At 48.1% G+C, this 14490-nt stretch overlaps 2 protein-coding genes across 7 annotated transcripts; one reads left to right on the top strand and one right to left on the bottom strand.

Moving 5' to 3' along the window:
- The first annotated feature begins 803 nt into the window (after nucleotides 1-803).
- Nucleotides 804-4697, top strand: tmem130 (transmembrane protein 130). 4 transcript variants are annotated; one of them, XM_081600228.1, is made up of 8 exons: nucleotides 851-1936; nucleotides 2003-2085; nucleotides 2159-2330; nucleotides 2393-2532; nucleotides 2865-2949; nucleotides 3026-3228; nucleotides 3641-3756; nucleotides 4380-4697. In XM_081600228.1, exons 1-8 carry the CDS (start codon nucleotides 1824-1826, stop codon nucleotides 4506-4508), a joined length of 1041 nt encoding a protein of 346 aa, XP_081456354.1. In that variant the 5' UTR covers nucleotides 851-1823; the 3' UTR covers nucleotides 4509-4697. The 4 variants fall into 4 exon arrangements, with proteins under 4 accessions (XP_081456356.1, XP_081456357.1, XP_081456354.1 ...); XM_081600229.1 differs by having other exon boundaries at nucleotides 858-1936; nucleotides 3650-3756; XM_081600230.1 differs by lacking the exon at nucleotides 2393-2532 and having other exon boundaries at nucleotides 804-1936.
- A 1330-nt stretch (nucleotides 4698-6027) lies between these two features.
- On the bottom strand, nucleotides 6028-14490 carry nptx2b (neuronal pentraxin IIb). 3 transcript variants are annotated; one of them, XM_081600853.1, is made up of 5 exons: nucleotides 13817-14490; nucleotides 10570-10789; nucleotides 9045-9289; nucleotides 7615-7794; nucleotides 6028-6899 (listed from the first exon to the last, which is right to left on the bottom strand). In XM_081600853.1, the coding sequence occupies exons 1-5, from the start codon at nucleotides 14252-14254 to the stop codon at nucleotides 6669-6671; spliced, it is 1314 nt and encodes a 437-aa protein (XP_081456979.1). In that variant the 5' UTR covers nucleotides 14255-14490; the 3' UTR covers nucleotides 6028-6668. The 3 variants fall into 3 exon arrangements, with proteins under 3 accessions (XP_081456979.1, XP_081456980.1, XP_081456981.1); XM_081600854.1 differs by having other exon boundaries at nucleotides 10570-10786; XM_081600855.1 differs by lacking the exon at nucleotides 6028-6899 and adding an exon at nucleotides 6906-7542 and having other exon boundaries at nucleotides 7574-7794.

Genomic DNA, 14490 nt, shown 5'->3' with positions numbered 1-14490 from the left:
CCACTGCCTTCCGCATCTTTAATAGACTCTAGTTTAAAAACTTCAACACTCTGCAGATCTGGACTTGGTTATTCTGCTCAAAGCAGAATATTTAGAACCATGCTTGGGTTTGTGAAACCTGTTTCTGATGTGTGAAACTTCGATAAAAGTTGATTTCAGGCCTTTTTTGGGTCACTGCAGAGCCGCTGCAGGGACTGAAGGGAAGTGAAGTTCCACCAATCAGATCAAAGTTTCACTAATCAGATCAAAGTTTCCCAAACATGGTTTCACATATTCTGCTATTTGACCAGAATAATCCAGTCCAGGTTTGAAGAGTCTAGTCTAGCGGTTCTCAACGTGGGCGGTACCGCCCCCTAGGGGGCGTTCAGAGGACAGCAGGGGGCGCTGGGATGCCTTTGGGGGGCGTTTGGTGGAAGGTAAACTTTACACCTTAAATCCACAACAATACCAGTTCAGACTTTGAGCAACTTGTTAAAACTGTATTGTGTCACATTGAATCAGTGGTTCTTAACCTTTTTTGAGGTACCGAACCCCCAGTTTCATGTGCGCATCGTTCACCGAACCCTTCTGGTTCCAACCCCCCCCTAGCTAACGTTGGCCACTTTATGCTAAAAACAGCAAACAGCTTCCTGTCTCTGTGGGCCGGCGCCACAACCGGGTCGGGGGCAGATGGATGTCGATGACAGCGAGCAGGTAAACGGCTCTGACCCCATGATCCACCATCCATGACCGGACCTGGACGCCTCAGGTTGTGCCAAACTGGTTTCAGGTCTAAAGGTGTCATATGAGTCACAGCAGCAGCTGTTTCCTTATGGAGAACATTTCACACATCACCATCCAACATCTTCACACTGCAGGCCAGGCATGTTCTGGCAGGGGGCATTTGGAGAACCTGATGACCTTCCTCCTCTGGCGTCGCTGGACTATTTGACCTCATGTCAATGTTTTGTTATTTGACATTATTCATAAAGAGCCATTTTACTCCAATCTAACTCTTTATTCAACAACCTGTCAGCTGTGGTTCCTGCAGTCTGGGCACCAGGATCCTCCAGACCCCGACGGGATGAGGATGAATTTCTCTAAATGAACATTTACAACATCTCATCTAAGTGAAACGATGAGATCAATTAAAATACTAAAAGTTGACATCAGCAGTAAAATGTTCAGATTAGTTTCTTACAGGCTGACATGTTGTTGCTTCAGTGGCCTGCAGGGGGCGACCTGTGGTTTTATTGATCATTTATCTTGTTATTGATCATTTCCAACATCATTCATCTTGTTCTAAATCAGCCACACGATGTTCCAGGAGGGCTAGTTGCTCATCTTTAACCCTTTAAGCTCATTATAAGTTTTTGTTGCTGTGAGATTTCTTCACCTCCTCAAACTGTCATCGATCGGCTTTGCTTCGTGTTTCTTTCCGACATTTGAACAAGTTGATGGTCAGGCGCTGCAGGTCCAGCTGAGGTCAGGGGTTCGCAGCAGCTGGGCTTTTATTTCATGAAGTGTGACCCGAACCGAGCATCCTGATTGGTCCGCAGCGCTGCGCTCAGTTTACAGGTTGGAAGAGAAAAACTTGCTTTCAGTGGATGATTTCTGGATTTGACCATTTCTGACCTTAGAGAGGTTCTGGGTCGGCTGTTTGGCACCAGAACCGAAACACGGGTTCATCATGGTGGTGAATCATTCTCAGAAAACCAACTTTGAGCTTTATAACCGTCAGAAAAGCCAAACATCAGCTGATCGTTCGGCTCGGATTCGAGCGAGTCGGAACCAGAACCTCCTTCAAAGGCTGCTTGTGTTTCTGCTGCCTCCTGACTGACCGCATGCTGCCGATTTCAGGCCGATTTCAGGCCGATTTCAGGCTTTCAGCTCCACCCTGCGCCTCCTGCTCAGAGCGCTGGGCAGTTTGGAGCAGAGCAGCAGCAGATATGAACAGGTAACAACTTCTGTGTCCTGGAAGCCGTTTTCCTCCCAGAACCTTTCTGAGCCTTTTGTTCTGCAGAGCCCGTCCTGCGTGGTTCCTGCTGCGCCTCCTGCTGGCGGCTGCAGCCCTGACGGAGGCTGGCGGCCCGCTGACGGACCCGGGTACGTCGTGCTGCGGCTCCTCGCCAGCAGCTGGTTGTTTCCTGACTCTGACTCGTTGGTGTGTTTTCGGCAGAGCGCGTCGCTGGGAGGCTGGTGTTCTACCAGACGGAGGGCAGCGCCACCTACCTGAGGGACTCGGGAGCGCTGGCCTCAGGGGTTGCCACGGAGACCGTGTTGGAGCTCTTGGGTCCTGAGAGGAACTTCAGCTCGGCCGGGTTCAGCTACACCTGGGACCTGGGGAACGGGTACGGCGCGCCCTGTGGCTCCGAACGGCTCCGTCTCGTGTTTATTGTTGTCTTTGGTGCAGAGAGGTGATCCGGGGAACCGAGCCGGTGGTCCGGTACCGATACTCAGAGTCAGGAAACTACACGCTGCGGCTGAGCGTCGCAGGCAACCCGCCGCTGCTGGCTCCTGCTGGACTCTACGCCCAGGAAGTCCAAGTGCTCGGTTGGTTCAACTTCATGGTGAATTCACTGAAATGAACCGATTTGTCCTGAAAGTTCAGATCCAAACGATGAAATTCAGACCATCAGGAAACTTCAGCTGAAACTTTCATCATTCCTGAATGAAGATCCCCTCAGGAAAATTGTGGCTTCGCATTTTATTGGAATAGTTTTAACAGTTAGCTCGGGATGTTAGCGTTTCCACATTAGCTGTATTTATTAGCGTCAGAGTAAAGGGGGGAGAGGCCCTCTCTGTTTGTGAATCCTTCAGCAGACAGCTGATGACCCGGTTCCAGCTGGGTCCAAACTCACAACCCGTCTGGGATTTCCCTCCAGATGCGGTCAGGAGCATCCAGTTGGTGGCGCCATCGGACTACAGCGTGAACCGGAACTCCAGCCTGGACCTGCAGCTGGACGGGAGGTGAGCAGCACCAGAACCTGTCCGCTGGTCGGAACCCGGTTCTGTTTTCTGACCCGGTTCCTTGCTGTGTGTCCAGTCCTCCCATGTGGGTTTGCTGGCGGTTCCTGAGGAGCTGCGCCCCGGACCCGGCGGCCGGCTGCACGCTGACCCTGCTGCGAGCCGCCAGCCTGCGGTTGAACCACACCTTCGGCTCGGCCGGCCTGCACTGCCTGGACGTCAGCGCCCGCAACGCCGTGAGCACGCTGCGGATGACCTTCAGCCTCAAGGTCACGGGGAACGGTGAGCACCGGCCGTAGAAGAAGAAATGGAATATCTGAGTCTTTAACCAAGAGGGACGCTGGCAGGAAAACATCTGTAGCTTTCATTGGACCGGTCTCAACCGGACCCGCCCCACATGGCGGCCGTGGCTGAAGGATCGGTTCCGGTGGGATCCGTTTATCCCAGAGATCCAGAGATTCCGACCTTTTCACCAAAACGAACTCCAGCCTGGAGATCATGGACATTTGGTCCCATGGTTCCTGGTTTGGGGTCATTTCTTGTTTCGGCTCCAGATTCCTGACAATCTCGTCAGAGGGATGGATTTAATTCACCATCCGTAGTAACATCGTGCCGTCGCTGTGTGAGGTGATGAGACAATGAAACGAGGTGAAATGGTGAGGAGATGAGACGTTTCAGGCTGACATGGCTTTAGTTTGTGCAGATCGGCGCCACCTGCTGTTCATCCTGAGCTGCGCCACTGTTCTCGCTGCCACCTTCTCCTTCATCCTGGCCTTCGCCTGTCGCCCTCGGCAACTAAACCGCTCTCAGGTACAACCAGCACAACATGGCGGCAATAACACTCCATTAGCATAGTACTGTACTATGCTAATGCTAATTAGCATAGTACTGTACTATGCTAATGGTATATTATACCATTAGCATAGTACAGTACTATGCTAATGCTAATTAGCATAGTACTGTACTATGCTAATGGTCTAATATAGCGTTAGCATAGTATATATGCTAATATAAACTATTAGCATATATACTATGCTAACGCTATATTATGCTATGGTATAATATAGTATGACATAGTTTAGGTAGTAATAGTACTTGGTATAGAGTGTTGTGACATAGAATGGTGTACTATTATACAGTACAGGGTTTCATAGTGTAGTGATAGTAAAGTATGACATAGTAGTAGCATCTATAAGTGTGATGTGTTGCAGTGTATTATAGTGTAATTCAGCATATTCTAGGATAATGTAGTATAGTGCAGTGGTAGTGTAGTACCACAGTGTTGCACAGTAAAGTACATATTATAATGTACATATTACAGCATCTTATAGTTTCCTACAGTGTGCAGAAGTTTCTAGAGAAAGTTGTTTTATTCTCAGCTTTGCTTCGTGTCGCTGCCTGCTGACGCTGAGTGGCTTTATGTCCACCTGCAGGTCGCTGCTTCCAGCAGCGCCACGTTTCTGAAGGACCAAGACTCGAAAATCATTCTCATCTTCTCCTCTGTGGAGAAAGGAGAGAGAGTTCCCCTCGTCCTGCAGCCTGGGAGCCAGTACAGCTGCTGATCGCCGCCCAGCAGCTGCATGGAGCTGCATGCTCACCTGTACTCACCTGTGTTTGGGCCTGGAACCTCCTCAGTCAGAACTGCTGCTCACATCTCCTCCTGATTGTTTTCTAGATTTCCACCAGTGACCCTGAGTCACCAGACTCATCCCATTATGACTGTTATCCTAAATAAAGTGACCGACTAGTAATGTCTGTTTCTGTTTGTCTGAGAGGAAACGCTAAGCAGTGATTAAATATTGATGACTGATCGGCTCAGAGGTTGACATTTAAATGGATTTAATAAATGATGTGCAGCTCATGTTTAAACAATGAGAACCGAAGGAGCTGATCAAAAGGCTGGGTTCTGTGGAGTGCGTTTGAGAAGTCAGTATCTTACCTGTAGTAGACGGCAGACGGTCATTTTAGTTTAGAGAATCAGGACCAGACCTCCTGTGACCATTAGAACATCCAATATGGCTGCTCTTAGGATACCTGAGCTCGTCTGGAGGCTGATTGGCCAGCTGAACAGGTGTACCTAATAAAGCGCCCGACCGGTTTAGAAATGATCAAATATTCATTAAGTTAGGAAGTCTTAGATAAAATTAAAACATTTCCTTTTCCTGAACAGCTTTGGAGGAAACCATGGGGGTGGGGCTTCTGGCCTTTCCTCAGTTAAGTGTTGCTAATGCCACATGGCGCACCTGTTGCTGCCGTTTGTGCCAACTGAGCCTGAAAATCTCACGCAACCCGTGTCATTAGCGACTCACGTCACACCTGCTTCAGCAGCTTAACAGATTTGAGAGACAGCAGGTAAACAACCCAGCAAGGTTCATCCTGCTGCTCTGCACAGAGCTAAAACCAAAAACACATGGAAGCTACGCTAAATCCAAAAACACATGGAAGCTACGCTAAACCCAAAAACGCATGGAAGCTAACGCTAAACCCAAAAACACATGGAAGCTACGCTAAACCCAAAAACGCATGGGAGCTAACGCTAAAACCAAAAACGCATGGAAGCTAACGCTAAACCCAAAAACGCATGGAAGCTAACGCTAAACCCAAAAACGCATGGAAGCTAACGCTAAACCCAAAAACGCATGGAAGCTAACGCTAAACCCAAAAACGCATGGAAGCTAACGCTAAACCCAAAAACGCATGGAAGCTAACGCTAAACCCAAAAACGCATGGAAGCTAACGCTAAACCCAAAAACGCATGGAAGCTAACGCTAAACCCAAAAACGCATGGAAGCTAACGCTAAACCCAAAAACGCATGGAAGCTAACGCTAAACCCAAAAACGCATGGAGGCTACGCTAAACCCAAAAACGCATGGAGGCTAACGCTAAACCCCAAAACGCATGGAAGCTAACGCTAAACCCAAAAACGCATGGAGGCTACGCTAAACCCAAAAACGCATAGAAGCTAACGCTAAACCCAAAAACGCATGGAAGCTACGCTAAACCCAAAAACGCATGGAGGCTACGCTAAACCCAAAAACGCATGGAGGCTAACGTTGCTGCTAATAAGACATGGAAAGCAGTTGCGACATGTATCATCTTTATTCTGATGTCAAAACAGGTAAAAAAAACAACATTTAATGGCACTTAGATCTGTGAAGGCCATGAGACGAGGCGCTAACACTGTAAAACCTAATGATAGGAATTCACAAAATTAAATAATTTAGATTCATAAAAATACACATTAAAGCTTTTTATGGGCTCATGTTCTACAGTGTAACAGCAACAACATGAAGATAAATATGATTTACAGCAGTTAGTGACGATTTACAGCAGTTAGTGACAAGAATCCCCAACGTTCCTCTGGTCAGAGAGAGAAGCACCGAGATGGACGCACTACTGGGAGGAGGGAGGGATGGATGGATGGAGGGATGGATGGAGTGATGGAGGGATGGACGGATGAACAGAAGGATGCATGGATGGATGAACAGATGGATGGATGAACAGATGGATGGATGGATGAACAGATGGATGGATGAACAGATGGATGGATGGATGAACAGATGGATGGATGAACAGATGGATGGATGGATGAACAGATGGATGGATGAACAGATGGATGGATGAAGAGCTTTCGTTCACATTAAAAGCTGGAACCAAACATCGGAGATGTAAACTCTGACAGGAAGTCCAGGACGGCGTTGCCATGGAGACAGCGGCCGCTCTAGACGTCGGGGCGCCGCTCCTGGCAGACCTCCAGGGGGCGCTTGGAGGCGCCCCTGCCGAACACCTCCACGCTGCCGGGCAGCCAGGCCACCACGTTCCCGGCCAGGTAGGCGCTGCAGTCGGCCATGGAGCGGATCTCGGCCGGCTTCAGGACGCGGTCCCAGATGTTCACCTGGCTCAGCTCCCCCACGAAGGCCTGGCCGGCATCGAACCGCCCGCCTACCACGTCCTGGAGGGACAAACACAGCGAGGCCTGATGTCATCGATGCTGGGATGGTCACATTCAGCTGGTGGGAATGGGGAAGCTGCCGCCTTCCTCCCAACTGAACTGGTTCCTCCGTCACAGTGAACTGGAACCATAGTGGATCCCAGTACTGATCCCAGCAGGATCAGTACTGGGATCCATACTGGATGGTTCCCAGACTGACCTGCCTCAGACTGAGGCAGGAACCATACTGGTTCCCGGTGCTGATCCCAGCAGGATCCCAGCAGGATCCCAGCAGGATCCCAGCAGGATCAGTACTGGGATCCATACTGGATGGTTCCCAGACTGACCTGCCTCAGACTGAGGCAGGAACCATACTGGTTCCCAGTGCTGATCCCAGCAGGATCCCAGCAGGATCAGTGCCCTAAGGTATCAGCTGAGGCTCCAGATGTTCACCAAGGTGAATCATTGGTTCTGGTTCCGAGTCGGGTTAGCACTAGCTTTAGCCTGCTTCCTGTTGTCAGCCAGGTTCTGTTAGAGTTCATGACCTTTAGCTCCGGGTTGGACCCCGGCTGGTTTCCGTTCTGTCTAAATTGAGAAGCTTTAAAGACGCTCAGCAGCCTGATGAGTCACATCCTCCGGGTTCCTCACACCCTGACCCTGTGACCTCTGACCCTCAGACACCCTGACCCTGTGACCTCTGACCCTCAGACCCCCTGACCCTGTGACCTCCTGCTACCTGCTCCTGCCCCAGGATGATGACTCCTCCAGGCTTGATGGGGTGCCAGGCTGCCAGGTTGTCTCCGGCGCCCAGCTTCTCTCCGTCCTGGTAGGCGTCCCACTGGCCGTCTCGGGTCGTCCAGCAGATGCAGATGTGGTGCCACTTCCCGTCCCGGACCTCCAGCGGCAGCTGGGCCACCTGCAGCACAACCACATGTCCCGTTAGCGTTAGCGGCCTTTACAGTGGGCATTAGCGTTAGCTGCCTTTTAGCCACCCGTTAGCGTTAGTGGCCTTTACATTGGGCATTAGCGTTAGCCACCCGTTAGCGGCCTTTACAGTGGGCATTAGCGTTAGCTGCCTTTTAGCCACCCGTTAGCGTTAGCGGCCTTTACAGTGGGCATTAGCGTTAGCAACCCGTTAGCGCTAGCGGCCTTTACATTGGGCATTAGCGTTAGCAACCCGTTAGCGCTAGTGGCCTTTACAATGGGCATTAGCGTTAGCAACCCGTTAGCGATAGCGGCCTTTACAGTGTGCATTAGCGTTAGCAACCCGTTAGCGCTAGCGGCCTTTACATTGGGCATTAGCGTTAGCAACCCGGTAGCGTTAGCGGCCTTTACAGTGGGCATTAGCGTTAGCTGCCTTTTAGCCACCCGTTAGCGTTAGCGGCCTTTACAGTGGGCATTAGCGTTAGCCACCCGTTAGCGCTAGCGGCCTTTACAGTGGGCATTAGCGTTAGCAACCCGGTAGCGTTAGCGGCCTTTACAGTGGGCATTAGCGTTAGCAACCCGTTAGCGCTAGCGGCCTTTACATTGGGCATTAGCGTTAGCAACCCGTTAGCGCTAGTGGCCTTTACAATGGGCATTAGCATTAGCAACCCGTTAGCGCTAGCGGCCTTTACAGTGGGCATTAGCGTTAGCAGCCCGTTAGCGCTAGCGACCTTTACATTGGGCATTAGCGTTAGCAACCCGGTAGCGTTAGCGGCCTTTACAGTGGGCATTAGCGTTAGCTGCCTTTTAGCCACCCGTTAGCGTTAGCGGCCTTTACAGTGGGCATTAGCGTTAGCCACCCGTTAGCGCTAGCGGCCTTTACAGTGGGCATTAGCGTTAGCTGCCTTTTAGCCACCCGTTAGCGTTAGCGGCCTTTACAGTGGGCATTAGCGTTAGCAACCCGGTAGCGTTAGCGGCCTTTACAGTGGGCATTAGCGTTAGCTGCCTTTTAGCCACCCGTTAGCGTTAGCGGCCTTTACAGTGGGCATTAGCGTTAGCCACCCGTTAGCGCTAGCGGCCTTTACAGTGGGCATTAGCGTTAGCAACCCGGTAGCGTTAGCGGCCTTTACAGTGGGCATTAGCATTAGCCACCCGTTAGCGCTAGCGGCCTTTACAGTGGGCATTAGCATTAGCAACCCGTTAGCGCTAGCGGCCTCTATGGCGCTGCTGCCAGACACTTGCCTTGTCGTTGATGAGCAGCTCGATGGGGTTGTTGCCCCACTCGATCAGGACGATCTCGTTGGCTTGGCCCGGAACGCCGTAGGAGAAGGGCGTTCCCACGCCAGGGCTGGCGCTGGACTTGATCCACATGCAGAGCGTGAAGGCGTACATCTCCGGCAGCGACTTGGTGATGCGGCCGTACAGGTAGTTGGTCCTCTGGGGGAGGGACAGCTTGAACTGCTCAGGGGACTTAAAGTCTCCGCCCCCTGTTAGGACAGACGGCAGCAGGGTTACAGTCTCCGCCGGGACGTTCGGCTCTCGCGTTCCCTCTGAGGGACCGACTTGGATTCGCAAAAAGTCTAATTAAATTTGGTATTTTCTGCCCATTTATTCCCAACAAACCTCCGTGCTTTTTATCAGAACCAGTGTTCTGCTGCTGAGCAGGAAATGAAGGTATTCAAGCGGAACAATCTAGAGTCAGAAATCTAGAGTCAGGAATCTAGAGTCAGAAATCTAGAGTCAGAAATCTAGAGTCAGAAATCTGGAGTCAGAAATCTAGAGTCAGGAATCTAGAGTCAGGAATCTGGAGTCAGGAATCTGGAGTCAGAAATCTGGAGTCAGAAATCTAGAGTCAGAAATCTAGAGTCAGAAATCTAGAGTCAGAAATCTAGAGTCAGTAATCTAGAGTCAGGAATCTGGAGTCAGAAATCTGGAGTCAGAAATCTAGAGTCAGAAATCTAGAGTCAGAAATCTAGAGTCAGAAATCTAGAGTCAGTAATCTAGAGTCAGGAATCTAGAGTCAGAAATCTAGAGTCAGAAATCTAGAGTCAGTAATCTAGAGTCAGGAATCTAGAGTCAGGAATCTAGAGTCAGAAATCTAGAGTCAGAAATCTAGAGTCAGAAATCTAGAGTCAGAAATCTAGAGTCAGAAATCTAGAGTCAGAAATCTAGAGTCAGAAATCTAGAGTCAGGAATCTGGAGTCAGAAATCTAGAGTCAGAAATCTAGAGTCAGAAATCTAGAGTCAGGAATCTGGAGTCAGGAATCTGGAGTCAGGAATCTGGAGTCAGAAATCTAGAGTCAGAAATCTAGAGTCAGGAATCTGGAGTCAGTAATCTGGAGTCAGGAATCTAGAGTCAGGAATCTGGAGTCAGTAATCTGGAGTCAGGAATCTAGAGTCAGGAATCTAGAGTCAGGAATCTAGAGTCAGGAATCTAGAGTCAGAAATCTAGAGTCAGGAATCTAGAGTCAGGAATCTAGAGTCAGGAATCTAGAGTCAGGAATCTGGAGTCAGGAATCTGGAGTCAGAAATCTAGAGTCAGGAATCTGGAGTCAGTAATCTGGAGTCAGTAATCTGGAGTCAGGAATCTGGAGTCAGGAATCTGGAGTCAGGAATCTGGAGTCAGGAATCTAGAGTCAGGAATCTAGAGTCAGAAATCTAGAGTCAGGAATCTGGAGTCAGTAATCTAGAGTCAACACACAGCTTCAGGTATTCCAGCAGGAATCAGACCTGTGAGCTCTGACCGCCGGGGCTGCAGGCCGCCTACCTTTCTCCAGCTCGCTGATCCGCTCCACCAGCGCGTTCAGCGTGCTCTCGGTCTTCAGCCGGTAGGCGGCCGTGGCGTTGGACAGCTGGCTCTTCTCCTCCTCCAGGCTGCTGACCTTCTTCAGCAGCTGCTTCTCCAGCTCCCCCAGGCGGCGCTGCAGCAGCTCCCGCAGCTCGCTGGGGAACGAGGCGCCCGACACGTTGGCCCTCATCTGCTGCTGCTGCAGATCAAACAGGAAGTGCAGCATGACAGATCAGGAGACTTCCTGCGGGAGCCTTACATCACCACCAGGGAGCCGGGGAAAGTAGTTCAGTTCAGGGAAAGTAGTTCAGTTCAGGTAAAGTAGTTCATTTCAGGGAAAGTAGTTCAGTTCAGGGAAAGTAGTTCAGTTCAGGGAAAGTAGTTCAGTTCACGTAAAGTAGTTCAGTTCAGGTAAAGTAGTTCAGTTCAGGTTTAATGAACTCATTCAGTTCAGTTCAGAGAAAGCAGTTCATTTCAGGGTAATTAGTTCATTTCAGGTTTAATGAACTAATTCAGTTCAAGGAAAGTAGTTCAGTTCAGGGAAAGTAGTTCAGTTCAGGGAAAGTAGTTCAGTTCAGGGAAAGTAGTTCATTTCAGGTTTAATGAACTCATTCAGTTCAGTTCAGGGAAAGTAGTTCATTTCAGGGAAAGTAGTTCATTTCAGGTTTAATGAACTCATTCAGTTCAGGGAAAGTAGTTCATTTCAGGTTTAATGAACTCATTCAGTTCAGGGAAAGTAGTTCATTTCAGGGAAAGTAGTTCAGTTCAGGGAAAGTAGTTCAGTTCAGGTAAAGTAGTTCAGTTCAGGGAAAGTAGTTCATTTCAGGTTTAATGAACTCATTCAGTTCAGTTCAGGGAAAGTAGTTCATTTCAGGTTTAATGAACTAATTCAGTTCAGTTCAGGGAAAGTAGTTCAATTCAGGGAAAGTAGTTCAGTTCAGGTAAAGTAGTTCAGATCACGTAAAGTAGTTCATTTCAGGGAAAGTAGTTCAGTTCAGGGAAAGTAGTTCAGTTCAGGGAAAGTAGTTCAGATCAAGTAAAGTAGTTCAGATCAAGTAAAGTAGTTCAGTTCAGATCTGGTAAAGTAGTTCAGTTCAGGTTTAATAAACTAGTTCAGTTCAGACCAAGTAAAGTAGTTCAGTTCTGGTAAAGTAGTTCAGTTCAGATCAAGTAAAGTAGTTCAGTTCAGGTAAAGTAGTTCAGTTCAGATCAAGTAAAGTAGTTCAGTTCAGATCAAGTAAAGTAGTTCAGTTCAGATCAAGTAAAGTAGTTCAGTTCAGGGGAAATTGTTCAGTTCAGTGCTGGGAAAGTAGTTCAGTACAGGTAAAGTAGTTCAGATCAGATCTGGTAAAGTAGTTCAGTTCAGGTTTAATAAACTAGTTCAGTTCAGATCAAGTAAAGTAGTTCAGTTCAGGGAAAATAGTTCAGTTTAGGTAAAGTAGTTCAGTTTAGGTAAAGTAGTTCAGTTCAGGTAAAGTAGTTCAGTTCAGATCAAGTAAAGTAGTTCAGTTCAGGTAAAGTAGTTCAGTGCTGGGAAAGTAGTTCAGTTCAGGTAAAGTAGTTCAGATCAGATCTGGTAAAGTAGTTCAGTTCAGATCTGGTAAAGTAGTTCAGTTCAGGTTTAATAAACTAGTTCAGTTCAGATCAAGTAAAGTAGTTCAGTTCAGATCAAGTAAAGTAGTTCAGTTCAGGGAAAATAGTTCAGTTTAGGTAAAGTAGTTCAGTTCAGTGCTGGGAAAGTAGTTCAGTTCAGGTAAAGTAGTTCAGATCAAGTAAAGTAGTTCAGTTCAGGTTTAATAAACTAGTTCAGTTCAGGTAAAGTAGTTCAGTTCAGATCAAGTAAAGTAGTTCAGTTCAGAACTGGTAAAGTAGTTCAGTTCAGGGAAAATATTTTAGTTTAGGTAAAGTAGTTCAGTTTAGTTCAGGTAAAGTAGTTCATTTCAGGTAAAATAGTTCAGTTCTGGTAAAGTAGTTCAGTTCTGGTAAAGTAGTTCAGTTCTGGTAAAGTAGTTCAGTTCAGGTAAAGTAGTTCAGTTTAGTTCAGGTAAAGTAGTTTAGTTCAGGTAAAGTAGTTCAGTTCTGGTAAAGTAGTTCAGTTCAGGTAAAGTAGTTCAGTTTAGTTCAGGTAAAGTAGTTCATTTCAGGTAAAATAGTTCAGTTCTGGTAAAGTAGTTCAGTTCTGGTAAAGTAGTTCAGTTCTAGTAAAGTAGTTCAGTTCTGGTAAAGTAGTTCAGTTCAGGGAAAATAGTTCAGTTTAGTTCAGGTAAAGTAGTTCAGTTCTAGTAAAGTAGTTCAGTTCTGGTAAAGTAGTTCAGAATTGGTAAAGTAGTTCAGTTCAGAGAAAATAGTTCAGTTTAGTTCAGGTAAAGTAGTTCAGTTCTGGTAAAGTAGTTCAGTTCTGGTAAAGTAGTTCAGTTCTAGTAAAGTAGTTCAGTTCTAGTAAAGTAGTTCAGAACTGGTAAAGTAGTTCAGTTCAGGGAAAATAGTTCAGTTTAGTTCAGGTAAAGTAGTTCAGTTCTAGTAAAGTAGTTCAGTTCTGGTAAAGTAGTTCAGAACTGGTAAAGTAGTTCAGTTCAGGGAAAATAGTTCAGTTTAGTTCAGGTAAAGTAGTTCATTTCAGGTAAAGTAGTTCAGTTCTGGTAAAGTAGTTCAGTTCTAGTAAAGTAGTTCAGTTCTAGTAAAGTAGTTCAGTTCTAGTAAAGTAGTTCAGAACTGGTAAAGTAGTTCAGTTCAGGGAAAATAGTTCAGTTTAGTTCAGGTAAAGTAGTTCAGTTCCAGTAAAGTAGTTCAGTTCTAGTAAAGTAGTTCAGTTCTGGTAAAGTAGTTCAGTTCAGGGAAAATAGTTCAGTTTAGTTCAGGTAAAGTAGTTCAGTTCAGGTAAAGTAGTTCAGTTCTAGTAAAGTAGTTCAGTTCAGGTAAAGTAGTTCAGTTCAGGTTTAATAAACTAGTTCAGTTCAGATCAAGTAAAGTAGTTCAGTTCAGGTAAAGTAGTTCAGTTCTAGTAAAGTAGTTCAGTTCTAGTAAAGTAGTTCAGTTCAGGTAAAGTAGTTCAGTCCTGGTCCATGACGGCCTTCAGAACCATCTGGGTTTTGGCTCAGTCTTGCTTCTGATACTAAAAATATCTATTCTGTAATTCATTATTGCTGATTAGTCAAATTAGACACACGGATTTAATTCCTGAGTCCCAGAAAGCAAAGCTCGGTTTTACGCATGCGCTCCAGCTCACCTCCAGGTTCTCCAGCCGCTCCTTGAGCCCCTGCATGGTTTTCCCGAGGCTGTCGATGGAGTCGTTGGGGTCCGTGGGAACGTCCCCCATCGTGTTCTGCTTGTCCTTCCCCCACGCGCCCCCCTTGCCGGACTTCCGGTCGCTGGTGGCCGAGGCGCAGAGGGACAGCTTGGTGGTCAGCTCGTTGATGGTGCCCAGCTGCTTGGAGATGGTGTCCTTCTGCTGGACGATGGTCTCCCGGAGCTGCATGACGGTGTTCCGCAGCTCCTCCTCCTGGCCGCCGGCACTCAGGTCCGGCAGTAAAGTCACCGGGCAGCCGGCGTCGCCGCTGACAGCCACTGCGCGGCAGATGTACCGCTTCCCATCATCCGGCTGAGCGCAGATTAGCGCGCAAAAGCTGAGAAATCCGCACCAGAGCGACAACATCCTGGTTCTCATGAACAGAACTGTCCTGCAGGGACAGAACTCCGAACCCTGACCCAACAAACTCCGGAGCTTGTCTGCGTAAAAGCCGGTCCGCGGGGGTTCTTCCGGCGGCTCCTCAGCGCAGAGCCGTGGAGCAGCGGCCGGGAATCCGATCAAGTGTCAGGCTGCCGCTGAGAACCCGCTGGTGCTATTTCTGGCGCAGAGAGCGCGCACAGCGTGGCGCTGGACACACAGCTCTGAGCGCCAAA

Source organism: Poecilia reticulata, chromosome 19 (genome assembly GCF_904066995.2).
Source record: "Poecilia reticulata chromosome 19, P_reticulata-male-v2, whole genome shotgun sequence".
Classification (NCBI taxonomy): Eukaryota; Metazoa; Chordata; class Actinopteri; order Cyprinodontiformes; family Poeciliidae; genus Poecilia; species Poecilia reticulata.
This window is presented reverse-complemented; position numbering and strand designations above follow the sequence as displayed.